The sequence below is a fragment of the Pleurodeles waltl genome, chromosome 3_1 (genome assembly GCF_031143425.1).
Source record: "Pleurodeles waltl isolate 20211129_DDA chromosome 3_1, aPleWal1.hap1.20221129, whole genome shotgun sequence".
Classification (NCBI taxonomy): domain Eukaryota; kingdom Metazoa; phylum Chordata; class Amphibia; order Caudata; family Salamandridae; genus Pleurodeles; species Pleurodeles waltl.
In genome coordinates, this window is record NC_090440.1 from 45476121 (window position 1) to 45503882 (window position 27762).

A 27762-nucleotide genomic window follows, 5' to 3' on the forward strand; every position below is an offset into this window, starting at 1 on the left:
GCATAGGCAGGCTTTGGTACGAGCTGTGGGTGGAGGAGAGTGTGTTGAATAAAAAATCATCCTCGACCTGTTCTGAGTGGAGGCTTACGTTGTGAAATTGTGCTGCTCTAGCCACCACTTGAGAATACGCGGTGCTGTCTTCTGGTGGAGATGGCTTCGTAGGGTATGCCTCCGGACTGTTATCTGACACTGGGGCGTCGTATAGGTCCCATGCGTCTTGATCTTGGTCACCTTGGCTTATGGTGGTGTGAGCTGGGGAGTGTGATGGAGTTCGTGCTGGTGAGACGTTAAGCACGGGCGGAGGAGAGGGTGGTGGGGTAATTCTTTTCACCACATTTGGTTGTGGTGTCTGTTCAGTTTGGAACTCCAACCTTCTCTTTCTTCTAATGGGGGGAAGGGTGCTTATTTTTCCTGTCCCCTGCTGTATGAAGATACGCTTTTGCGTATGGTCCACATCAGTTGATTGTAGCTCTCCCTCAAACCTATGCTTTTGCATTTGGGAGGTTAGCGAGTGCTCTTCTGTATAAGAGCCTGAAGCTGGGTCGCTTGCAGTTTGTTTCGGCACCGAAACCTTGTCTGCGTGTTTTTTCGGCTCCGAGGTGACTTTTTTTCTTTCTCGGGCCGAAACCTCTCGGCGTCGATCTTCTTCGGTGCCGCTGTCTCAGCGTCGAGCCGTGTCCACACCGGCATCTCGGTGTCGAGGCTTGTCTCCAGCACTTTCTCGGTCCCGAGAAGGCTGCGTGCCAGTGTCTCGACCGGAGTCGGACGATCTCGGCACTGTTTGGGCCTTTTTCGGTGCCGACGGTCGGTCACCGAATTTATGGGTGGAGCCATGGCCTGATGGCAGTGGCGTCCCCTGGGCCTTGTAAATTTTCCTCTGTGTGGTTTTCGACGTCTTACTCACGGTTTGTGTATCGTCGAATCCTTCGGAGTCCGATTCTTGGATCGAGAAGGTACCTTCCTCTTCCTGCTCCTCGAACTCTCGGTGGGCTGTCGGCGCGGACGCCATCTGAAGTCTTCTGGCTCGACGGTCTCGGAGTGTCTTTCGGGACCGGAACACACGACAGGCCTCACAGGTGTCTTCACTGTGCTCAGGTGACAGGCACAGGTTACAGACCAAGTGTTGGTCTGTATAGGGGTATTTATTGTGGCATTTGGGGCAGAAACGGAACGGGGTCCGTTCCATCGGCGTTCTTCAGCACGCGGTCGGGCCGACCAGGCCCCGACGGGGGATCGAAAAACTACCCCGAAGGGCACCGGAGCTCTTCGATCTTCGATGCGGTGTTGAATCTAAGTACGCCGATCCCGAACGCAACAATACCGTCGAAAATCTTCTGAAATTAGCTAATTTTCCGTTCCGAAACTCGGAGCGACAGGAACACGTCCGAACCCGATGGCGGAAAAAAAACAATCGAAGATGGAGTCGACGCCCATGCGCAATGGAGACAAAAGGAGGAGTCACTCGGTCCCGTGACTCGAAAGACTTCTTCGAAGAAAAACAACTTGTAACACTCCGGCCCAACACCAGATGGCGAGCTATTGCAAAACATGCGTATCTACAGCGACAGATGCCATCGAACATGCTACTTACCCTGTAAGCATCTCTTCGTGGCATGCAGCGCTGTAGATTCACATGCTTTGCATACTCAAGGTATCTAGTGTTGGGCTTGTACAGCTTGTTTTTCTTTGAAGAAGTCTTTTCAGTTACAAGGAATAGTGATTCCCGTGACTGGTAATGTGCAGAGGCATCAACTCCATAGTTAGACTGTTTTCCCGCATGGCAGTGAGGATGAAGATAGAGCATGAGAATATGCAAAGATGACCATGTACAAAGAGAAGGTATGATATAAAGAAAATTAAAGAGAAAGATTTCTACAACAACCGAAGACTTCTGTGTAGGAGGGTGGGCACATGTGAATCTACAGCACTACATGCCGCTTACAGGGTAACATTTTCCATTTGTGGCATGTGTAGCTGTAGATACACATGCTTTGCATAGAAAGTAAAGCAGTTCCTCCCTAATGTGGTGGCTAGCTAGAGGATGCTGCAGAAGACTGGAAAAGTGTATATAGTACAGCCTGGCCCACCTACGGCTACTGTCGCACTAGGACATCCACACAGTAGGATTTAGTGAACGTGTGTGGTGTGGACCAGGTGGCTCCCTTACAAAAATATCAGCTATTGGGATGTTAACCAGATAAGCCGTGAAGGCTGCTTCTTAACATTTATAATGCGGCCTTGGGTAGGGAGCTGTCTTTTGGCCTTTGTGTAACAGGTTCGAATACTCTCGACTAGCCAGCAAGCTACACCTGCTTTTGAGGTGACCACTGGTGCGTCAGAACTAGGGCCCTGAAAGGGAAGTCCCTGTCCCTAGAATTTAGTTTGCAGAGCAGGGAGGATGGATGGGTCAGTAAGGAATCTGCAACTAGAATATGTCTCTAACAGATAATGCGTTACCGAAGGTAAATAACTTGTTCATCTGATTGAGACTTCTAGTTGCAGAATGCTCACCTTAGAATAGATACCAAAGAAATACCATCCCCAGTGGTAGGTCTGCCACAAAGATCACACTAGGAAGTCCTTGTAGTGTTATTTACATATTGACCACTGATGTCGTGTCACACTGCTTTGCACCTGGCTTTGCTGCCTACTGTCACTTTAGTGGTCACTGGTTATATACTCCATTTTGTATTCAGCCTAGAATCCATTTTGTGTTCGGCTTAGCTTCACCGCCACGTTAAAGTATTTTTCAGTGCAAACATGTTATGCAATGTGTTTTTCTACTTCTACGTGTCCTTCTTCTCACCGAAGAGCTAGGACTGGTACATGACATGTAGGAGGTGAGCAGTTAGTATGATAACGCCATAACAAGCTAGTGTTTATCATAGGCAAGAGAACAGTTTGACTTTTGAAGGCGTGCCTTGCGACGATGGCCAGCTCCCAACGCATTCCTTTCAAGGTTCACCTAAACTAGCCCGCATTTTTTAATATTTCCATCTGAGAGGGAGGGTCTTCTAAAAGGCTCTTTCGTGGTTGTTTAAGAAATAAAAAGATGGCCCTGCTCAGTAGCGATGAACTCCGAGACCTCGGTCAGGATTGGACATCAAATGCCTGACATTGTTCCTGTGAGGGTAAGGATCTCTTTCTCGAGGTTGAACGGGGTCATCTTCTTGCTGGCATGAGAAAGATAAAGCATCTGGCAGGCCCTATGGTGATGAATTTTTATTAATTCTTTGCATTGCATATGAATATATGTCTATAGATCAATATATAAGTGTTTGTATCCTTGCATGTATTGATTGAGAATTCTTTATTCACGGTCTTATGTTGTTGTTGCACATTTTGAAAGTACACTTTTTACTATTCAAACCTTCCTTCACGAACCTTGCAAAAAGCTATAATAAATGTCTTCTTCAGATTAAGAAGTGCATTCCAAAGAATCTTTGACTCCTTTCAGTGTGAATATCTTGGCTCAGTCGTAAGTAAAGTAAAACAGTCCTGCAGGACCGAACGGGCAAAGGACCTGTTCCTTTAGACCTGACTACCAGGCAGCAGTGTTTGGTGAATGTGTGCAAAGGTGCCTGTGTTGCTGCCTGACAAATGTCCAGGACTGGAACCCTGCGTGCTAAAGTAGTGGTTGCAGCTGTTGCTCTGGTAGAGTGAGCACGCAAACTCTGCATGGGTTGCTTCTTAGCCAATGTGAAGCACATTTTAATGCAGAGAATGACCCATCTGGAGATGGTCCTCTTCTTCACTGCTCAATCTTTCTTCGCACCCACATAAACCACAATGATTTGACCACCCACTAGGAGCTCTTTGGTACGATCAAGACAAAACACCAATGCTCTTTTTGGGGTCAGGCGGTAGAGTCTCTCCTCTTCCTTAGAAGGATGTGGGGCATGTCAAAAGTAGATAAGGTGATGGACTGGCCTATATTAAAGGGTGTAACCACTTTTGGTAAAAGAGAAGCCCTGGTACGAAGCCCCACCTTGTCAGGATAGATGGAAGGGAAGAGTGGCTTGGAAGATAGGGCCTGCAGCTCACTCACCCTGCGGGCAGAAGTGATGACCACAAGGAAGGCTGTTTTTAAAGTTAAAAGTCGGAGCGGACAGTTATGAAGGGGCTCAAAAGGAGCAGACATTAGAAAAGAAAGAACCAGATTAAAATCCCATTGGGGCATTGAGAAGGAAACATATGGGTAAGACCCTTTTGGAATTGGAGATTCAATAGGAGATTTAAAGAAGGAGAAGAAGGTAAAAGCAGAGATAGCACACAAATAACCTTTGAGGGTGCCCAATCTGCTGGGCTAAAGAAACTATAAACAAGAGGACCTCAAATAGAGGGGCAGAGAGAGGGTCAACAGACTTGTCTGTGCACTGTGCCACAAATGTATTCCAACAACAGGCGTATACCGTTTTTGCGGAGGGATGCCTGGCTGCCAAGATAATGTTACTAATTTGGGGTGGAAGGTCAAAAGTTGCCAACTGCCACCGCTCAATCACCACACAAGAAGGTGGAGACTAGACAGGTTTGGGTGGAGAGCCGTCCCCTGCTGTTGCGACAGACGATCCTCCCGAAGGGGCAGTCTTATCGGAGGAATGATGGCCATGCTCAATGCCTCAGGATAACAGACTGTTCGTGCCCAGTCCGAAGCCACAAGGATTACTTGGGCCCGGTCGTTCTTGATCTTCTTGCGAACTCTGGGCAGAAGTGGTATGGGCAGAAAGGCGTACAGGAGACCTGAGTTCCACTCGAGACAAAAATCACTGCTGAGCAAGTGCCGCCTTGGAAATACCAACATGCAAAACATCTGACATTGTGCATTCTCTACGGAGGGGAACAGATCTAACCAAGGCTCTCCCCACTGCTGAAAGAGACCTTGTGCCACCTCCAGATGGAGACGCCACTCATAATCGACCAGGCATTGACAGCTGAGTTTGGCCGCTCTGGCGTTCAGAGGGCCCACTAGGTGTTGAACCACGAGGGAAATGCCCTGATGTTCCAGCCATGCCCAGAGGCGCAGAGCATCCTAGCAAAGGGTCCACATGGCGGTGGTACTGTCCATGAACACCTACACAACTTTTCCTTTGAAAGAGGGAAGGAATGCTTTCAATGTTAGTCTGATCACCCTGAGCTCCAAAGACTGATGTTGAGCCCAGACTTCACTGGAGACCAGATGCCTCAGATCCCTGCCCTCTCATGTGTCCACCCCATCCCAGGAGTGATGCATCTGTCACTACTGTCAGATCTGGGTGGGGAAGGGAGAGGGAATCTGCCTCTGACCCAATCGCGGTTCAATAGCAACCACCGCAGATCTTGCGTAGTTCCCTCTGAGATCCGGGCCATGTCGAAGATATTCCCCTGATGCTGCGCCCACTGGAACTTCAGGGCCCACTGCAGAGCCCATATATGCCACATGGCATATGTCACCAGCAGAATGGAGGAGCCTATGAGGCCGGGCAACCTCAGAGTCATTCTCACAGAAATCCAGGATAGAGGCTGAAACATTGGTATAACAGCCTGAATATCCTGGACTCGCAGCTTGGGAGGATAGGCCCGAAACTGCACTGTGTCCAGAACAGCTCTGGTGAAGGGGAGGGAGTCAGAGGTGACTTGCAAAACATCCAGAACACCGCCGACTCCAGATTGATCCTCAAGCTACCCCAACACTGCCACATCTCACAACACCTACGCACACTGCACTGGCTCCCTATTGAAAAAATAATCACTTTCAAAATCCTCACCTAAGCACACAAAGTCCTACACAACACCAGACATGCCTACCTTAACCAGCAACTCAATTTCCATGTACCCCACAGGACCCTACACTCAGCCCAGCTCTCCCTCGTAGAAGTACCAAACATTAGGAAAACCAGAACAGGAGGACGCTCCTTTTCCTACCTCGCCACCACCACCTGGAACACCCTACCCATCCACATCAGACAAACCACCTCCCTCTCCAGCTTCACGAAGGAACAGAAGACATGGCTTTTCTAATCCACCTCTGGTACACGCTACACCCCTCCCCCCCCAGCACCTTGAGACCCTAATGGGTGAGTAGCTGTGCTCTATAAACCTTGATTGATTGACTGATTTCGCCACATTTAAAGCGAACCCCAGCGAATGCACGAGGTCCACCGTAGTCTGAAGGTCTGAGATGACAGCCTGGGGTGAGCCTGCCTTCGACAGCCAGTCGTCGAGGTAGGGGAACACTGATACCCCTGACCTGCGCAGAGGAGCTTCGACTACCGCCATCACTTTGATGAACACTTGAGGGGCACTGGTGAGGCCCAAGAGGAGCATAGAAAACTGAAAATGCTTGTGGCCTACCGTGAACTGCAAGTAACATCTGAGGGCATGTCCGTACGAGCAGATTGGACATCAACCGAAAAGCCAGACATCCTCAACCAAGCATGGCACCTCAAGGTCACCGTCGATGCAATGATCTACCTAGTGAGTTGGTCGTATCCATTCCACATCGTATCATGAACTTCGCTGCATCTCTCCCGTCACCAACAGCTTGGGAGAGAATGGCCCGGGCCTCCTCCAGGACCTGTGGTAGCTCCTGCGCAACCATGTTCCATAAAGTATGGGTGTAATGGCTCAAGAAGGCACGGGGTGTTCACGGACCACAATGCCAGACTGGAGGAAGAAAACATTCTCTTCCCATGATGATCAAGTGTCTTGGATTCCCTAGCCGGAAGTGCAAAAGAGAATGCATTTGGGGATGTGAAGCCTTGGATAACCAGGCTCTCAGGGGTTCAGTATGGTGTCAGGAACACTGGGTCATTAGGCACTGGTCTTTGGCCGTGGGCAATTGTTCTATTAACATGAGCCCTGTACTGGGTTTGGACCAAGACACCAGCAGGACATCAGTGAAGGCTTCATTAAAGGGCAAAAGTGGTTCTGTAGAGGAAGCCCCGGGTTGAAGCACCTCAGTCTGGATGTTAGTCCTGATAGCCACCGAAGCCAGATCGAAGACCAGGACCTCAGCCGTTCTCATCTCCATGGAATAGGACGCTCCCTCCTCTGCAGCCACGGGAGGAGGAGAAAGCATGCTAACGTCCGGGGAAGTGTCCAGACCACTGGCTTCAACCAGATCTGCACGCCAGTCCATGTTGTCTTCAAGCTGGTATTCTAAAGGGTCTAGCAACCCCTCCTAATCCTCACTGTACCCCAACACATAAAAATAAGGGTCAGGATCCGACCTAGGGGGCAAGGTCCCCGCAGAAGTCAGCACTCCGTCTAGGAGTTGGTCAATACTGACCGTGGGAACAGGCGGCATCAGACGTGTCGATGTATGAACAGTCATTCGGGAAGGTGGAGATGGCATGACCGACACTGGTTTGGATACGGGAACGGATCCATGGGTGCTCTCTGGGGTGAGGCAGGAGGTGTTTGCACGGAACCTAAAAGGGGCCCTCAAGGGGCCCGAGGCACTCTCGCGTGATCAGAATGCCCAAATATGAGACGCATGGCCTTGTGGAACTCACAGAGTTGGGCAGAGCTGGCTCCCAGAAACTCTGGGAGGCGCGGACCCCACCCAGAAGCAGGCTCCAAGGACAGAGGCCTAGACTGACAATGCTCCTTCTCCAGCTTTGCATCAGCCGACCTACTGGGTCGGTCGAACAACACTTGCTCTTGTTCGACCTCTTATGCTTACCTGGACGTCCTGAGGACTTGGAATGGGACGACGAAGTGTGGGGGTTCCGCGACCGGTCTTGGGACCTTCCTCATGACCAAGAGCGGCACGGAGCCAAGCATGAGCCACAAGTAGCTTTAAGGACTGCTCCCCCAAAGCTTTCTGATTCATGGCCCGGCACTCAGAGCACGACTTTGGGTCGTGCTCGTGCTCCAAACACCAAACACACACGAGGTGCGGATCCATCACGGACATCATCTGATGACAGGAGTCGCATGGCTGGAACCCGGTCTTCCGTGATGACATCTGGACCACCAGAAGTGTCAAAAAAGGCTTTGACAAAGGCAAAAAAAGTCCAGTCAAAAGATGACTGTAAGGGTAGGTCTTCTTCGGATCTGCACATAGGCTGGTGCGGAAAGAACAGAACTGACATCAGTGTACCGGGGTGGTGCTTATATAGGTCCTGCGATGTCATTTCCAGCGCGCACAACACCAAGAACAGACTCAGAGCTGACCGACGCCACCTGATGGCACACGCAGGGGTACTGCTCAAACAAATCTCCGGATCTGGACTGACGCCTAGGGAAAATTCTAAGGTAAGGAATCTGCAACTAGAAGTCTCAATCAGATAACAGGGATTCTGATCAGAGGAGTGTTTGCTGTTCTAAAAGTATACAGAAAAATGTAAGCGAATGGCTGTGGACGTTAGGCATGAGCACTGCAAGTGAAACAGTTAACGTCCTGCCCTACTCGCTTTAGTGGATCAATGTGCTTGGGTAGGCACTGAGGCAAAATGAGAATCTCAGGAGCTGAATCATCATGGTGGAGCTGTCTGTGTTTAGGATGCCTGTGAGCGCAATATTGTTGAGGGAGAAGGTCTGGCAGCCTGGCCCACGTGGCAGTCACAAGGATAAGGCTGAGGGAGGTTTGCGGAAGCTTCCAAATCACATATGGAAGGATTTAGAGAGGCGGAAAAGCGTAAGCAAATATCCCTGACTAGTTCATCAGTAGTGCATTGGCCGTGGACTGTGGAAACCTGGAGGTGAGGTTTGGTTGGGTAATTGCCACCTGGCGGGACAACACTATAGTCACCCAATGGGTCATCCCGGGGATCCGGGTGATAGGTAGGAAAGTAGCCTCTTTTTGGCATGGTTGTCCCCCCCCCCTTTTTTGCCTATCAGTGTGCTTAGACTGTTTTCACTGGGATCCTGCAAACCAATGATTGTGCTCTCTCCCTCTAAAATTTGGTTGCCTAGGATCTTTGTTCACTTCACAATTGGCATACTGGTGTCCCCTTATAAGTCCCTAGTATATGGTACTAGGTATCCAGGGCATTGGGACACCAGGGCTGCACCATGTATTGTGCCACCCATGGGAGCCCATGCAAAATGTGTCTGAAGGCCTACCACTACACCTAGCGTGAAAAGATGCATGCACCCTTTCACTACAGGTCACTGCACCAGGTCACTGTAAGTCACCCCTATGGTAGGCCCTCCTAGCCCAGAGGGCAGGTCCCTGTGTGTGAGGGCACCCATGTATGAGTAGAGGTACCCCTACAAACTCCAGCTCCATTACACTGGACTTTGTAAGTGCAGGAAAGCCATTTTACCCGTGTACTGGACACAGGTCACTCACTACTTTTGTCCAGCTACATAATGCTAACTCCGAACCTGGGCATGTTTGGTGTCAAACATGTCGGAATCATACCCCATTCGCTCTGGGGGCTCCTTAGAGGACCCTCCAGTATTGCTTCAACCAGTCTTCTGGGTTTTCCAGGCAGCCCACGCTGCTGCCACCCCTGCTTGACCAGCAGGGGAAGGCCGAACAAACAATTTCCTGAGGGAGAGCGAGGCAACCCCCTCTTCCTTGGAAATACATGTTACAAGGCTAGGGAGGGGTAGCCTCCCGAAGCCATCGGTTTGCTTTGAAGTACACATTTGGTGCCCTCCTTGCATAAACCGGTTTGCACCAGCTCAGATACCCCCAGTCCCTGCTCTGGCACCAACCTAGACAAAGGAAAGGGGAGTGACCACTCCCCTGTCCATCACCACCCTAGGGGTGGTGCCCAGAGCTCCTCCAGATTGCCACTTCATTCTGCCACCTTGAAACCAAGATGTACAGAGGCCTCTGGGAGCATCTGAGTGGCCAGGTCAGGCAGGTGACATCAGAGACCCCCTCCTGATAGGTGGTCACCGTGCAAGGTGACCAAACCCCCTATTAGGGCTATTTTGGGACTCCCTTGAGGGTGGGTCCCCAGATTTTATGTGCAATATTCCGCCAGGACTCCTCTGCATCGGTTACTTTTACTTCTGGCCACTGGAACCACAACTGGACTCTTCATGAATTGACAAGACTGCAACTCTGGCAACGACTGCGCTTTGAAACATTGTTTCTCTGGCTCCTTCCAGCAACTGCAACAATTTCCACAGCTGTGCATCCTCTAGGGTCAGCGAGACTTCAGCCTGCACCAAGAAGCAGAAGAAATCTCCCTTGGAGTGAAGGAGTCACTCCTCTGCATCTGCAGGCACCTACAGCAACGATGTCAGGCTCTGTGGAGCTGCTCTTCTCTGGAACTGCATGGATCCTACATCACAGGTGGTGGTCTGGAGAGGTCCCCTTGGTCCTCTCTGACAGCTGTCCAACTTGGGAGATGGTGAGTCCTTGTCTCTCCTTGTGGGACAGTACCCCTGTGCACTGTGACTCTTACAGCTACCAAAGCTTGTTGTCTCCTTCTCCAAGGGATATTTAAGCTCAGAGTAGCCCCGGCCCTCAGCACTTCTTCTTGCCAAGCACAGTCTCCTCTCTGCTACTCCAGCGATGTGGGACTCCTCTCTAGGTGTGCTGATTGGGCCTCACTGTGGCTTACGGTGCCTGCTGCCAGTGGGTTGCCTGTGGGAGCTGCAACTGCTTCTGTTGTCTCTCCCAGACACCCCTCCAAGGGTCAAGTCCCCTACACCTTGGTGATCCTCTTCAGCCTTGCAACTCTTCTTTTGCCCCCTTGCATTTGCCAAGTCTTGTTGGTGGTTCTCCTACACCACTGACCAACTGCAACCAGACGACTGAAGTGGGACACCATCTGCATCACTCCTCTTCAGCTCCTGGGCTTCAGAGCTGGTCTTCTTCATCCCGTCGACCCAGATCTTCATCTACAGAAGGGTGGGTAGTAGCTCCTGTCCGCAGTGGACACTCCATCGTGAAATGGACTCCGTCCCCTTCTTTTGCAGGTTCTCTTCTACCAGATCCCCCTTTGGTTTCTTCTAGACTGGTCCTGTTCTTGCACAATCCTTTTTCTAAGTCCTCTTGTTAGTCCTTGGGAAGACCAGGTACATATCTGTGCTCTTCTGGTCGCTGGGGGTCACTCAGGTACTCACCTCTTGGGGTTCCTAGTTCTTCCAGCTTCCCTCTAACAACTCCATATGCCTGGGTTGAGGGCTTCACTTCACATTTCACTTTCTTAGTACATGGTTTGGGCATCCTCCCCTAGGGGCTTCACTATTTTCTACAATTCTTGCCAATGTTTGTTGTTTCTACGCTGATTTCTGATTAGTATTGTGTGTGTGTTTATATACATACATATACATGGAAAATTTCACTTACCCAGTGTACATCTGTTTGTTGCATGAGATGCTGCAGATTCACATGCTGTGATTATCCTGCCATCTATACATATATATATATATTTATTGTGTACTTACCTCCAGTTGGGGCACTGCCTGTAAGTAATCTAGGACCAGATGTATCAAAGCACTGATTTGCAGCAAATCCAAGGGTGCAGTGGGCCTAAGGCCCTCTTTGATGCATCCTCCCCCCCCCCAAAACAAATTGTGCACATGTAAAGCGCACATATGCCCTTGGGGCATGGTGGGCTACATGGCACTTTTAAAAATGCATTCTTAATGCATTTTTAAAAGTGCAAATGGTTTCCACCAAATTAGATTTGGTGGTAATTGCATTTTTTAAGTGCCCATTTCGCTTTTAGGAAATGCATGATACATGTGTGTAGGAAATCGCAAATAGGAATTCCCTATTTATGATTTCCTATATAGGGAATCGTAATCTGTGATTCCCTATTCAGAGCCGCAATTTCTGGGAATCGCTAAAAATTGCGATTTCCTAAAATTGCACTCCAATGCCTTTCATACATTGGGAAAGGTGATCTTGCATTCGCAAACGGTGGAATCTTGCGATTCGCACCATTTGCGATTGCAAAATATCTTGATACATCTGGCCCTTAGTGTTGTTACTATAATAAAGTATTTTTATTTGTGGTAACACTGTGTGGTTCTTTTATGTGTGATATGTTGCTGTGTGACTATTGTGGTATTCCATAAGCTTTGCATGTTTCCTAGATAAGTCTTGGCTGCTTATCCACAGCTACCTCTAGAGAGTCCTGGCTTCCTTGACACTGCCTACATACACTAATAGGGGTTGCCTGGACCTGGTATAAGGTGCCAACACCATAGGTGTCCACCACACACCAGGCGAGCTTCCTACAATAGGGACCCTCATACGTATCTAAGGGCAGAGGCCTTCCCTCCCCATAAGAGCAACGTGTAGACCCCCCCAGGGAAGGAGGTGGGAACTCCTGAGGTGGTGGAGGAGGAAGAGTTGGAAGAGTCTAGACAGGCACCAGCAGGCTGGTGCCCGTCTAGACACTTCCTAAGCTTTGGAGGCGGTGGGCGTTCAAATGCCAGGTTGCTATTCAAAAGTCATCTTCCTCATATTGGGAGTGGGGGGGACCTTGGGTCTCCTGCACCTCTGGTGGAGGCTTTGTGGTGATTTTCCCCATCTGGGGATGAACAAACTATCTCTGCTGCCTAGAGTCCAATACCCCCTGAAGGCATGGCAGGATCAGCAGCTCTAGGGCCAAAGGCTGTTTTGGCCTTGAGATCATATTTGACATAGGCGGCTGTTTTGGCCCAGATTTGTCCTTCCTAGCGTGCGTCGAGCCACCAGAGTATCAATGGAGCTGTTTGCATTGCAGGTTGGGTCTTGAGCGGCTGGAGCCTTAGATCAATGCCAGCCATGGCTGCCAGGAAAGCTGTGTTCCCGATTCTGTGCTTTACAAGGAGAGGTAGGTTAATGCACTGTGATGTATACCATATTCTCCTAGAAAGCAGAATACACTCTTGAACGACTGCAATGTCTGCGCTATGAACCACGTGAAAGGTAAGCCACCTTCAGGTGGCCCAACTACGAGAGTGCCACCCTGCTATCCCTGAAGTGCTGGTTAACTCTCACGCCCTTGTCGCACACACAGTGGAAATCACAAAGGCATTTGCAGACTTCTTCCTGAACCTGTATAACTCTGATCATCAAAAGTGTACCTGCCCATGCGGTCCGATGAAGGCAGAGCCATGCTGAGCCAGCAGTTTACAACTGAGGCGACATCCAGCTAATTCTTCCCTATCCCATGATGTGGAATGCTTCTATTTACCATGGTATTACAGGCTTACTAACTTGATTTCTCATAGGTCAGTGTTCTAAATGTGTTATTGTTTACTGATGGCTCATCTGTGCCATGATGGTATTTGTTGCCTTGTTCTGATGCTGAAAATCTGTATAAAGATATATAAATAAAATGTTTAAAAATATGAAAATGTCAACGCTACCAGCATCTTGGATGATGTCAGGCTGATTCAGACCACATGGACTGCGTCATTCAGTGAAAGGGCCGCGACTGCCATGACTGATGTAAGAACAATACATCTCTACTATGTTTCCGACCTAATTCCTCCCACATAGGAGAGCATGTTTGTGAAAGAGTGGAATAGATCAGAGAGTTAAATGAAATGCAGATCTCCAAAACACTGTACGTTTTATTCCACATCACTTAACTGCCTGCTTTTCAAACATGAACAGTGTTTTATTCCTTTGTGCTTTTTAGCCCCAGGATGAATCTTGCTAACGTTGCAGAGTAGCGTGTTTCTTCATGTTTGCTTCTATTGCTCACGAATAGTTTGTAGAAGAAACATGTTGAATGCAAACTCACTGGCCCTCTTCGCTGGTGTAATAGGTAAGTGCAAGTCCGCGCTCCAAGGCATTCGTTTGGAAGCTGAATTATGCAGGATGTTAAAAGAGGTGCCAATCAACTTAGAAAGAACCGCACTGAGTTCAAAGGAGCATATCTGGCAGAAGGTAGGGGGTTAGGCAGAAAGGCTTAGCCTAACTTAGGCCAGGTTGAAAGTTAGGAGAGGATGTAATGATGTAGTAAAGGATGAATCTGGGCTATTCACAAGCTGTCAGATTGCTGTGGTAGGTGTTACTTGACTGTAGCAGTTGGATGTCGAGCTGCGGCAGCTGTAATCATTCCTGTGAACAGGCCAGGCAGAAAGTTATGAGGATGGTGAAAACGTAAAGGATGAATCTGGGCTATTCACAAGCTACGACAGCAAAGAGATGGAACACCAAGTAGGATTGCTAAAATACTTATCTTAGTGGCTAATGGAATATATAAAGTCGCAATGCAGCCAACTGACTTAAGTGTGAAAAGACCACATTGGAGGTGTCCGATACACAACATTTTCAACTTGAACGCATGAAACCCTTGAATTAAGTTTTAAAACGTCTATTAATCTAGTCACTTGAAGAGTGCATCAAGAGTGTCCAAAAGAGATTTCTTGTAAAATGCAGAAACAGGAACTACAAATGCGGTATACAATGCCAGGTCCCACTAGAGTGAGGGCTGCCCAGTCTGCATCAAGCAGACATGAACTGAAACATTTCCTTTAAGAGTCAATCCTTGGAGATCTACCCAAATGACAATGTCAGGCGTCGAAGGCACTTATACCAGAGATCTCTTTAGACTATGCTCCATTCGGTTTTTGCCATTTAAATTTGGGGATGACTAGTAGGCCTGAGAAGCAGAATACAAAGCTTATCCCAGATTATGTGCAGTGAACTAGTTTGTCATGAACACCGGGAGGGACAGAGTTGGTGGATCAATCTAAAGTTGGCATCGTTCAGTGAGAGGTATGGTCAAATTTCTACAGACTAAATTGGTTGTAGCTCCGGTATTTTCAATACATTGGAGGTCCTTGGAGTTCTAAGTCCGAGCCATGAAGAAGCCAGTTTACCAGAGATGTCAGATTGCTGTGGTAGATATTGCTTGACTGTAGCAGTTGGATGTCGAGCTGCGGCAGCTGTAATCATTCCTGTCAACAGCAACTTCACATGACGTGTCTAATAGTAGAATGAGCTTAGGGTAGCAGCCTCAATTACTCAGCATCTGTAGATCTGTGAGGATCTCAAACTGGCTGTATAGTAAACTGATCAGGAAAATTACCCTGAAGGGAACATCTGGTACTGGCTCTTCTTCAGTGGAACAGGATGCAAACTGTTTGGCCTCATGCAAAACTGGGAAAGGTTTGTCCGGAAATGCTGGGTTCATTTTATACATTTCATGGAGAGCCAGTTCAGGAGCCTTCCGCTGACTCAGCCTGCTCACTACATGTGCACCACCTACTGTCTACACCCAGTTCCAACATGCAAAGTAGTGTGAAGGGGAAAGAGCAAGCATTGGGAGAGTAACAATCGCTACAATTGTAATGCTACCTACTTTTGGACTGCTAACCTCTCTCATAGGAAACGGCTGGCAAACCTCATTTCATAGCTCAGAACTGCAGAAGGGAAGGCATGTGTCAGACTAAGCTTCAATCAAATAGGAAGTGCAGCTTCCCAGACAATAAGAACCTTTTTCTGGGAGAAAGAACAAAAAAACTCCATGCTAAAATCCTCTAAACACGTAAACAACTTTAGACACTGGCTGTGTGAACTTAACCTTCTCACAGTTTTTGCACCTTCAGATTTAAAAATGATTCGGGAACGCTTTCCCCACAGCATTATCGCTCCAGTGAGCGCTATCCAGCTTCAGCTACGATTTCGCCTCTGGACGTGATGATACCACAGCATATTAGGCGCCAACTGAAGCTCTGTCGTGAAGTTTTGGCATGAGAAGTGGAATAAAGACCAGCAGCAGCAGCGACAATCACAGCACATAACATGAAGACAAAACTGGGGTCTTATTACCCTTGGTTCCATTTCAATCCTGGGATTCACTCTACGTCTTTGGTCATCCTCCTTGGTTGGATGTGCAGGAGGGAAGAAAGGTGGAAGGGCAAAGGACTGGATCATGTAAAATTCAAAAGCTACCTTTCCTAAGGATGAAAAGATGCAAGGGACCAGTTGATCTTGGTATAAAACTGTGGAAAGTGGACGAAATGAGAGGACTTGATGTTCCCCAACCCTACATTTTGAAGTTATTGCCACCCACAACCTGACTTCAGGGTAGGAACCCGAACAGGGCAGCTGTGTATCAGCACGAACAGAGAAGCGGACAAAGTCAAAACAAGATCCAAATACCACTGAAGAACAATAAACAGAGTGGGAGGAAAAAGTAAATCAAGCCATTTAAGAAACACCTGCCACTAATGGTGATCTATAAAAAGAAGGCTGATAGCCTCAAATGTAGCCACTGCCACACACTCCTGCACAAGAGAGAACACAAGTCATCTGATGTAGGAAAGGCGAGATTTAAAGAGACTGCAGGCTTTTCACTTGCACCACTGAACGAGCAGTGGCCCGCATTGATGGGTTTAGTAGCACGATCTTTGTGCGCCAAGACGCTATCTACAGCCTCATCAGGAAAACAAAAGAACTCAATGCTGTATCCAGTAATCTTGATGCATGCAGCCTCAGTGTTTGGGGATTGCATTGCAAGTGGGGGACCAGACCATCGTGCTGCAAGATCAAGTTGCTCTGCATGAGAGAGGAAGAGTACTGAGTGCCAACACATATGTGTATCTTCTGAAGCACTTCTGAAGGAAGGTGGATCTTCATAAATGGGTACTGTAGGCCATGCGACCAGCAAACCTGAGGGCCTCCCATAAGCGACCATTCAAGAGGGAAGAGTTTGGCACTTCACAACCTGGGCCGTGGTGAAGAGATCCGCAAACAGAATCCGAGAAGATGCCAAGTCACTGCACAACCATTGTCTCAGGTAAACCGCCTTCAAAGAGGGTCTAGGACACCACAGCTCTGTGTCTGCTGGTATCATGGAAAGCAGCAACCGCTGTTGGACAGAATATGAACGCTGCTCCCTGAGATAGAACGGAGAAATGCCTTCACAATCCACCTGAGCTCAAGCACATTCACATTCACATACAGAGGCACTGCTCCACTGCCAACTGAAGGATCTATGCTGCAAAGTTAACCTAGTCCACCCCGAGATGCTGAGGGCCAGCGTCACTGGAGCTTACAGAAGGTAGAGAGGATGACATACCAAAAGATAGGAGGTATTTATCCAGCAGTGCAACACATACCACCCTCTGAAGCTTAATCAAAAACACTATCACATCTACAGACCCACTATTCACAACATTTTTTTTCAAAGGTTTTGAAAGTCTATTGTAAGGGTCTCAATGGAATTTAAATCTATAGAGATATATTATTAAAATTATTGTCGAAATGTTATATTGATTCATCTACTGCCAAACAATGTTGATTATATCCAATTATTCTCAATGAGTGACAAATGTGTTATTGAGGGTTTACTCGCTTGTAGAAAGACGGTGCCAGTTGAAACAGGTCCAATGTGCATTGTCATGGGGTTACATTAGTTATTATACAGGCACGTTATTTTAGCTTAGGCCTGCAACTTGTGCCCTTTCACTTCAAGACATGCATTTTTCTTATTATTATTTTAGCCAGAACTTTTTTTTTAGTGGAGATGTTTTTATTATCCTTTCACTCAGAATTGTTATTTTTTTCTCTGCAAAGCATTCTCATTCTGTGCTTCATTCAAGGCTGAACGTGATAAGTTTACGAGTTATTGCCGGCACAAAGTGTTAATCATGTCCCCAACTGTCATGCACTGAAATATACGTGCTGTCAACGTGAGGGCAGTTTTCTCAGAACACCAGATATTTTATATTAAAACAACTCACTGCCCCCCACAAGACAGAGGGGAATATCAACCAGTTGCCACTGTATGCTGCACGTCGCCTTTCCAGTTTCTGCTGAGACCTGGCGCCTTCTCCCCCTCCATGCGGGAGGACTCTCAGTAGACCAATAGGTCTCTTCACTACCTACAAACACAGGTATAGGGGAACGAGCTCCTTCCGGGGGGCCTAATGGGCAGATTAGGGCTTGCACTACCATGCTTTTGTATAGAATCTTAGTACTGCACGTAGGGATTCTAGAACCATTGTTGTGACAGTATGGTGGAACTTCGTATGTTTCACTTTCATTGTCACCGTCTTGTTTTTATGTTTTATCATTCTTATATTTACAATACATGCCTTTTTACATAGAATGCAGTTGATTCAATAAAACTTATTTAGCCTAGTTCTACTTCTGTTTTCCCTTTGCATGCGTGAGACACGTATGACTGAGAGAAAGGGGTCAGATCTGTTCCACCACGATTTCCCTGAGAAATCTAGATGTCATACGAAGGGCTGCCACAAATCATCTTCTACTCTTGGTTACTGGTGAGGTGCTGCTAGCTGGCCGGAAGGGTTAGGCTGACAGCTGTTATACTTTGCGGGAACAGACCCAGTCCATGTGCTCGGTGGTGCTGCCGCCCAAATCCAGCAGTCTCATTAGTATAACGGAAGTCTCTACAACAGCATCATGGTAAAAAGGAGCTGCACGGAAATAATGGGAGACTCCACTGCACTGAAGTCTGCGAGATGCATGCAGACTTGTTCATCAATGTTTTAGTTGAGAAAGCCAAGAAGTCATAGAAAAGCCTAGAGGCAAAGCCTGCATTTGGGTTTCTTGGCAAACGTAGAAAGGTTTGTACTTGTGGTCCGGTCACAGGTGTGAGTGCTGTGCTAAAAAATTGTTTAAAAAAAAAAAAAAAAAATCAAACTGGTTATAAGGTCCAGGACCCCATATGAAAATCGCACAGCACAAGAGAAGTAGGCTCCAATCCATGTCTGGAATTCAAAACAATATTAAAAAGGAAGTTACCGTAAAGTTGAGCATGTGCAAAGTTTTAAAATTGCTTTCAGTCACTTCCTGAGGCTATGCGGTGCTCTCAAAGGTGGGATTGGACAAGTGCCAACCCATAATAGTACAAAGACGATAAGATTTTTATGTCTGAGCATACACAAAAAGCAATCATGGCCTGAGCAGTGGAGTCAGACAACAGTTTGATTTGTTTTTTTTATCACAATGCAACTTCCTTTCCTTCCAATCCTAGATACCAGTTTGGCCCCAATAAGGGTCTTCAGCGTAGGTAGCGCTAAAGAACTACCACATACAATCATACAGGTCCATAAAGGCCAGACTTATAGCAGATTAGCAATTTAACAACATAACCAATTTGCATTACATTAACTCACATATAAATAATTTACATATTAAGTGGTTATCCAGAAACTCTACAACACCTTCCTGGACCCGCTCTACTCTTCAAAAGTTACATGGCATGTTTAACTATTTTGTCAGAGAGGGATCTTAATATAGTCCTACAGACTATTTGCAAAAGGTAACATCAGAAGCACTGCTATTATCCAAGGACTAATTACAGATTCTATTTTCTGATGGACACAAGTGTTGCAGTCTATACAAGGGTGAAAATCAGGTGCCTAGTGTCCATTTAATGTTCCATCTCCCTGGGATTCTTTACTCAATACCATTCGTATCCATCAAGAAATGACCTTGGACAGCCTCAGTTAATTATCTACAGAAATAAGTAATTCCTAAGCGTTATTGATAGGTTTAAATCCGCCCAAGAAGTGGAAAAATAAAACTGAAGATATGACTGCGCAAGACATCTATTCCCTATTCTAGTGCTCGACTGGGTTGGGTTAAAAAGTAAGAGGAAGTCTGCTACAAAGTCTTAAAATCAGAGAATGTTGAAACATCTACAGAAAGAAATTTGGTGACCAAAGTGAGGAAAATCTGCCATTTCAACTTGTTTAAAATCTTTCTTGAATCAGTCACCATTACACCATTTGTATTGGACTCGATGTCTGTTTACAGAGAATAAATTACATTTGTAACTCAAATCACTGTGAAACATTTGTAGGCTTAACAACCATATCTTATTCTCTTCCATAAATGGTTTCCTCCCTTCATGCCAGTCCATCAGAAGTCTCAATTCCTGTGTGGGGTCCACTATGTAAACATAGTTTTACTCACCTTCATGCTGTGCGGGGCGTAGTGCAGGGCCTGGCGAAGACAGTCTATGGCTTTCTTCCCTTGACCTTTTACCCGCCAGTAGAGAGCTGCCATGCTGGACAATACCCAAGATGTCTGATTCTGTAACATATCAAAAGTAAAAAATAAAAATCAGTCCGTGGTGGAAGTTACCTGTTGGTTGCAAAATGTTTAACCTCGCCCCTCCTGTAATCCTACCTTTTCTAAAACTTTGGCTATGCGGGTTCCCACTTGTTCAAATGACTGTGGTGGATACTTGTCTTTGCCAAGATTCTGTAACACCTGCAGAATGATGAGCAAGAAAATTATCCTTCGACAAAGTGAAACCAGGAGGAGAAAAACCAATCAATCACAAATAAAGCATGGTTCAATCCATCCAGACCCACATGTGCCTCTATGAAGGATATTAAATTCTCCCTGCTGCAGACCAGAATTAGAAGAGTATAGTTCGGATTATAGGACTACACAGAACTATGTATGCAAGGGCAGGAAAAGTATTAGAGGTCCTCCTAGTGTATAGCTTTATCACAAACTAGTGTAAGAGCCTTCCTAGAATCCAGAAATAACAAAAATAACATCGTCCATATCATTTGCTAAATAAATATCTTGCTTGGCTAATGAAATAATAATAATGTTTTGACCAGAATTCAGCACTCTCTCCTTAAGCCCACATCTCAGCATTCTATAAATCATGGGTACTGGCAAACATTTCCCTGTGGCGGGGGGGAAGGCACAAAATACCGTCTGTGGCATGCCTGAGGGCCGCACATATACCAGTAAGGCAAGGGTTGGGGTGATGAAGTGTGGTGTAGGCCAGGGGTCTTCAAACTGGGGGGCCCAGAGATTTTAGGAGAGCGGGGGCAGCATGAAAAAGTTTGAGAACCACCAGTGTAAGGGGGATGCGAAGCAGACGACAAACCAGGCTTTCATGTGACTTCTGTCTACCACCAACACTCTATTTTCAAGCAACAAGAATTAAAGTCAAAGCATTAACTTCTAATGTAAAACAATAGGGAAAGAGATACTCATCTGGTGGCTGAATTGCAAAATGTGTAACCAGAAAACCTGGTATCAGTCCTGGCTTCCCCAGTAGACAAAATTGAGTGATCTTAGGCAATTGGTTAATTTTATTTTGCCTCCTTTTTTCAGTAACACATATAAGAGTCCCTTGAAATACACACGTTTAGGATGTGTGCTGTACAAAACCTTCTCTTGTGTTTTATTTAATAACCTATAATGTTGTGTTGTTTCAATTATATAAAAACCAAGCCTAAACACAAGGAGCACCTGACAAATGACTTGCCTCATGGTTCAGTAGTGGCATTGTTTTCAGAATGGGGGTAGCATGAATGTTTCCAAGATCATGTTTGAAAATGTGTCTGATTGCAGTGATATAACCTGACCTACTAAGGTAAAATGCTCATGCATGTTAATAAAATATACTTTTTTGAAGTTTGCAGAGAGTTTATCATGTTTTTACATGTTTAGTGCAAGAAGTCTTTAAAACTAAAAGTGTTCCTAAAGGTAAGTTGGCCAGGGCATCTTCTTTGCTGCTTTACAGTTACTTTAGTTAACCTGTAAATAAATGATGCCCGTTTCACATCTTTCTGAATTCTCTTGCTCTTCAAGTGAACAGCAGCCCAATGCTGCCGTTCACCAGGGGCCGCAATTATAGCTCAGGAGGGCCTCATTTTGAGTATCCCTGCATAGATACTTTGAGTATCCCTGCATAGATGCTTTATCCACTCCATGTCAACAGAAACAGCATCAAACAATGTTTTCATAACTATGTGCTGGCATTGTGCCTTGGAACTTTCAGAAAACACACTGGCACGATAAAAACTGGCACGGAACCTGGTAGCATGCACCTGCCAATGTGCATATGTTTTGCCGTTTAAACTAAGTTTCAGGTTTTCTGGCTGTCTAGTAGCGTAATTCTGAAATTAGTGTACTTTTTGGGGCTGAGAGCCCAAGCCCCTTAATAGAGTATCCAAAGTTCTGAGTTTCTCTAGGTGAGAGTGAGCGGGTTGTCCTATCATCAGCCTACACTGGGAGTTCTTACTTTATGCTCCATGGCCAAGTGTTGAACTACCGCCCCATAATCTAAAGAAACCAAGTGTGGTTTCTTTTCATATTGTGTCCTGTTGATCACGTGAGCTCTTTTACCTCACATGTTTCCTTATGTTGCCATTTTCATTACCTCTCCTCACAGCCCTTCCATCCTGCCTTCTTGGTCACTCTACTTTGAGGCCTTGACCTCAAAGTATTTAAACAGTGAGCAGGAACCTCCTATTTTTTTAATCTGCTTCTTTCTCTAGTTTCAGCATAAAAATCAATGGATTGAAATGTTTGAATCAATCAGGATCTGGCCACATTCCATCCAATTTTAGCTTGTGTGCACTAGTACAAAAAGAAAAAAAAAAACTTGACTTTGCCCCCAAAATGGAAAACCCAGCCCTATTAGCTAAGCCACACACCACATGAAATGGTACACAAGCAATTTCAGATGCATCTTCGGTTTATTAGGCCTCATCTGGGAAATGGACGCTATTACACAGTGAACACTAGACTCGTAGCTGGAAGCATCCAGGGGCATGTAACTTCTGGCAACAGAGACCTCACACAAAGGTATCAGTGTGAGGTCTCCGTACGTGCTCCAGATCTCTGTGCTTGTTGATATTCTCCACATAATTCCAGTGTGTGCAAGGATAGGACACTATTGAGATGACAGCGTTCCAGACTTACATTTACTTCTGAGTATTCAGAGAAGTGGCACAGATCACGGTCTTTTAATCATTTATTTTTCTAAGTTTCCATTATACTAAATTATTTTGCACGGTTACTCTGCCAGACCCCTATTAGAACCAAATTGTGCACTTTTTATTTTCTATGTTTTTGACTTTTCCTTTTCCATATTGACTTGAGCTAAAGTCTATTGCAAGTGTCACGTTAATGTGTTATCTACCAGTGTTTGTGAGCGCTGGTCTTGATAGGTCGTGCTTCCTGGTTTTCTGTCACCATACCAAAAAACATGTTCACTGTTTGTTGCAGTCTCCATCAGACTTCTGGGGTTGCTAGCTATTGATGCATGATAAATTAAACTGTTATCATCCAAGCTACAACTGCACTGCATGGCTGCCACGAACAAGATCCTGGCGTTGTTGCAAAAGTCTTCCCTTAATCTACAATAGCTTCCTGTAACCCAGAGTATTTGTTTGCTCTCCTTTGTTCTTTACCTATACCTAGCTATCTTGGCATAACCAACAGTGACCACCGGTTTGGCCCAACTGTAGATCTGCCTTGTATTTATTTAGTTCTGTTCCACGCCATTTCCTCCTGATACACGCCCCACCCCCAAGCATGGCGACAAATGTGTCATCTTGATTCATCTATCGATTAGGTGCATCTATAACTAAGAACAATAAACGCATGTCAGCATAGGCAGTGAGTGGGCATGAAGGTATGCCAGCTTACACCCATGTCTTGAAAACTTCACACCTCCTAAGAAAGGGATAAGAGAGGCTGAGGATAGGCGCAGAATTGAAACTGAAGAGTCTGGCTGGGCTAAACCATGGGAATATAGGGACCTGAACTGCCACAGAGTTCATGACACTCCTGAACTCCTCCTCAAAGTGCAGTGCAGGCTATTTGGACACCAAGAACTTTAGACTCCCCTCTAACTACACTTACCGGAGCCTTTCAAGCCATTCGGCACAAGGCAAGCATCATGCCAATGAAGCCATGGCATAAATTCCCCATTTATGCCAAAACTGAAGTCCACAGGATAGTCTCAGACTGACTAGGCATGGAAAGTCAGGTTGCAGAAATCTTAACATCATGTATATGCTATGTACTTCTAGGACCTAATTTAACAACAAGAATTCCAGCTATTATTTAGGATTATTTGTGGGTGTACTATACAAGATGTGTATACCACAGCATTAAAGCACAGGTAATGACCATTATCACTAAAGTATGACGTCAGACTGCTAACAGTCAGTGTTGGTATGTGTAAAGCTATTTTGTGAGCTTCTTTGGCATGGAGGAGCAGAACAAGACTATAGCTGCTCCAATGAATTGCCATGAACCCAAATGATCCTACCCCTTGAATTTTGGAAGCATCATTCTTGTGGGTATAGCAAATGCACTTCTGATCAACTTCCGAGGATATAAAGTGGCAAATCTGGAAAGGACTTTATAACCATTCGGTTTCATCTTGTAATTTCTTCTTTTATCGGATTATACCGAATGTGTTGAACCAAAAATCGTATGTCAATTTGTCTTTTTATACCATTAAGCACATCAATAAGGGTAAGATCAATTACTAAAATGAATTAAGATGGTGGGAACCAGAACATGGAGCTCTGTATCAGCCGTAGAGACCGCGAAAACAAACCAGGAGGAGGTATCACCATAATACACAAAAACACCATCAAAATCTCCTCCAACACCAACGATACCCTAAACAACGCAGAACACCTACACTTTCTAATACACATCAACGCCAACACCACCCTTACAGGAACCCTCATTTACAGACCACCAGGACCCCACCCCCCATTCTGCGACACCATCGCAGATACCATCATCTCCCACGCCCTCACCTCCACAGACTACATACTCCTTAGTGACCTCAACTTTCACCTGGAAAGCACCCATGACTTCAACTCCACAGCCCTGCTGGACAACCTCACAAACCTCGGCCTCAAGCAACTGGTCACCTCACCTACTCACTCAGCGGGACACACGCTTGATGCCATTTTCACCTCCAGCAGCCACATCACCTTCACTCACACCACTGAGCTCCACTGGACTGACTACCACTGCGTCCACTTCTCCTTCATGACACTCCCCGCCCACCACCACCAACACACTACACCCTACCGCAAGTGGAAGAAGATCTCCAAAGAACACCTGACCGCCAACCTCACACAAGCTCCACCTCCCATCACCAACGACCCCAACACCGCCGCCCACAACCTCACACAATGGCTAACAACCTGCGCAGACTCCCTAGCCCCCCGAAAACAAACAACACCCGCACCGTCAAGACCGCCCCCGGGTTCACCACAGAACTCCAGGCTTCCAAACGAGAATGCCGTAAAATTGAGAAAGCCTGGTGCCAAGAACCCTCAATGAGCAACTTCTCTGCCCTCAAAACAGCCATGCGCAAACACCACCAACTCATCCGGACCACCAAACGGTCCTTCTACAAAGAACACATAGGTAACAACACACACACAGCAAGGAACTCTTTGCCATCTTCAAAGAACTCCCCAAACCCAAATCCAGCACCATCGACCCTCCACACTCCCAAAACCTTTGCAACTCCCTCTCCAACTACTTTCACCGCAAAATCGCAGACATACACAACAGATTCACAGCATCAGCACCCACCACCACCGACACAACCAACAACACAACACCCTCCCAACCCAACCAACTACACACCTGGACACCCACCAATGATGAAGAAATCGGCAAAACCATGAACTCCATCCACTCAGGCTCCCCTACAGACCCTTGCCCTCACATTTTCAATAAGGCCAGCCAAATCATCACTCCCCAGCTCCGTGCCGTCCTCAACAGTTCCTTCGACACCGCAACTTTCCCAGTCATTTGGAAGCATTCCGGACTCAACGCTCTCCTAAAAAAAAAAAAAAGCAGACCCGGAAGACCTCATGAACTACCGTCCCATCTCTCGTCTCCCCTTCCTCCCAAAGGTCGCTGAGAAGATAGTCAACGCCCAACTGTCTCACTTCTTAGAAGAAAACATACTCAACACCTCCCAGTCTGGATTCCGCAAGAACCACAGCACTGAGACCGCCCTCATCGCCTACACAGATGACATCAGGACCAGAGTGGACATGGGCGAGACCGCTGCCCTCATCCTCCTAGACCTCTCCGCAGCATTCAACACTGTATGCCACCAAACCCTCCGCGCACACCTTTTTGACACCAGAATTCGACACAAGGCCATGGACTGGCTCACCTCCTTCCTCGCCGAAAGAACCCAAAGAGTTTGCCTCCTTCCTTTCCAGTCTCCAGCCACCACGGTCATCTGCGGGGTCCCCCAAGGATCCTCCCTCAGCCCCACCCTCTTCAACATCTACATGGCCCCTCTCGCCAACATCCTCCACCCCCACGGAATCACCATAATTTCATACGCAGACGACACCCAGCTCATCATCTCCCTCACCAGGAACCCAGCCACTGCCAAGATAAACCGGCACGCCGGACTCCTCGATATCGCCAAATGGATGACAGCAAGCCACCTCAAGCTAAACTCAAACAAAACAGAAATCATCATCTTCGGCCCCAACAAGACGGCATGGAGAGACTCCTGGTGGCCCACCACCCTCGGACTACCCCAACACCCAACACCCACCGCCCATGCACGCAACCTTGGCATCGTTCTACACTCATCCCTCTCCATGACCCAGCAAATCAACGCCATATCATCCTCCTGCTTCAACACCCGCGCCCTCATCAGCAGCAGACTGGACTACGGCAACGCCCTCTATGCAGGGACCACAGCCAAGCTTCAAAGAAAACTCCAGCGAATTCAAAATGCATCCTCAACCTCCCTCGCCACGAACACATATCCACCCACCTCAGATCCCTACACTGGATGCCCATCAACAAAAGGATCATCTTCAAAGTACTCATACACGCTCACAAAGCCCTCCACGACACTGGACCGGTCTACCTCAATGAACGAGTAAACTTCCACATACTGAGCCGACAGCTCTGCCGACCTCGCTACAGTCCCCTGCATTCGTCACACAACCACCTGCGGTGGCAGATCCTTCTCCCACCTCGCCGCCAAGACTTGGAACTCCCTCCCCACCAACCTACGCAAGACCCAGGACCTCCTAACCTTCAGAAAGCACATTAAAACATGGCTTTTTGAGCAGTAACCAGCAACCCCTCCCCCACCCAGTGCCTTGAGACCCTAACGGGTGAGTAGTGCGCTTAAGAAATTATTTGATTGATTGATTTATGTATGGCCGGTATAACTCAATGCTGAGATTTTGAAACAAATCTTCAGATTTAATATTACTCCTTCTAATTTATGTACCACTCAGCACATTTTACATTTAACAAAAAGCTTTAAGTTCTTTCTTTTGCAAAGAATATTACTTAAGAAGAGGTATCTCCAGCCACTGGTCACCTGACCACTGTTTGGAGGCTTGTCAAATTGTTCTTATAGCTACATAATTAGATTTTAAGCTATATGCAACTTCGCTAGTATTTATACTCGCATTTTGTACATTAGTTGAGGGTCCAGTGTACTGCAAGTTTGGAAAATTAAGTACAAATATTTAACGGATAGTCTAGGTAAAACGTACAATTGTGGACTCTTAAAATAAACTCATTTTCATGCTCGGCCCAAGCACACACTATGCTATGCTATAGAGGGATAGGGTCTGCATGAAGTTGTCAATATAAAGAAATTATGTAAGCGATGCTGGAGACACCTACTGAACATCATGCAAGATATGAGCAATACCTACTATGGCATCAAGAAGGATTAAACCAGTACATTTCTTCCAAGGTTCCAAAAAAAGAAGACTTAAGTCTACTTTCGCTTGCCTATGAGCCTAGGTGATTCAAATAGGTGCAGAGAGAAAAGGAACTTGCTCAAGTGAGACTGGTTTGGTAATGGGCATCTTACCTCCTTTAGCTGGCTCTCCCCAGTATAGTGTATACTCGCCCTGCCGGAGACACCTTGAAGGTGGTCCAGTGTGTGCATGCTGGCTGCAAGGTTTCCATTGCACAGAGGCTCCACACCTGGCTCCTGCAACTGTGTGCCAAAATCAATGTGCTCTGTAATGCTGTGAAAAAGAGAAAAATAGGCAAAGGACTAAAATGGTATTCTCATTGCTTACAAATCCTTTTGTACTGCAACACGCATATTATCAAGATGAGCAATGACCTTGCATCAAAAACTT

At 46.6% G+C, this 27762-nt stretch overlaps 1 protein-coding gene across 1 annotated transcript in view; it reads right to left on the reverse strand.

The window, feature by feature from the left end:
* Positions 1-27762, reverse strand: part of TTC17 (tetratricopeptide repeat domain 17) — a 483695-nt gene that overhangs the window by 67004 nt on the left and 388929 nt on the right. The window contains exons 21-23 of the mRNA XM_069221809.1: positions 27486-27645; positions 20006-20089; positions 19790-19909 (exon numbers count right to left, since the gene is read on the reverse strand). Coding sequence (XP_069077910.1) covers positions 19790-19909; positions 20006-20089; positions 27486-27645 — 364 coding nt within the window. The remainder of the gene's footprint in view (positions 1-19789; positions 19910-20005; positions 20090-27485; positions 27646-27762) is intronic.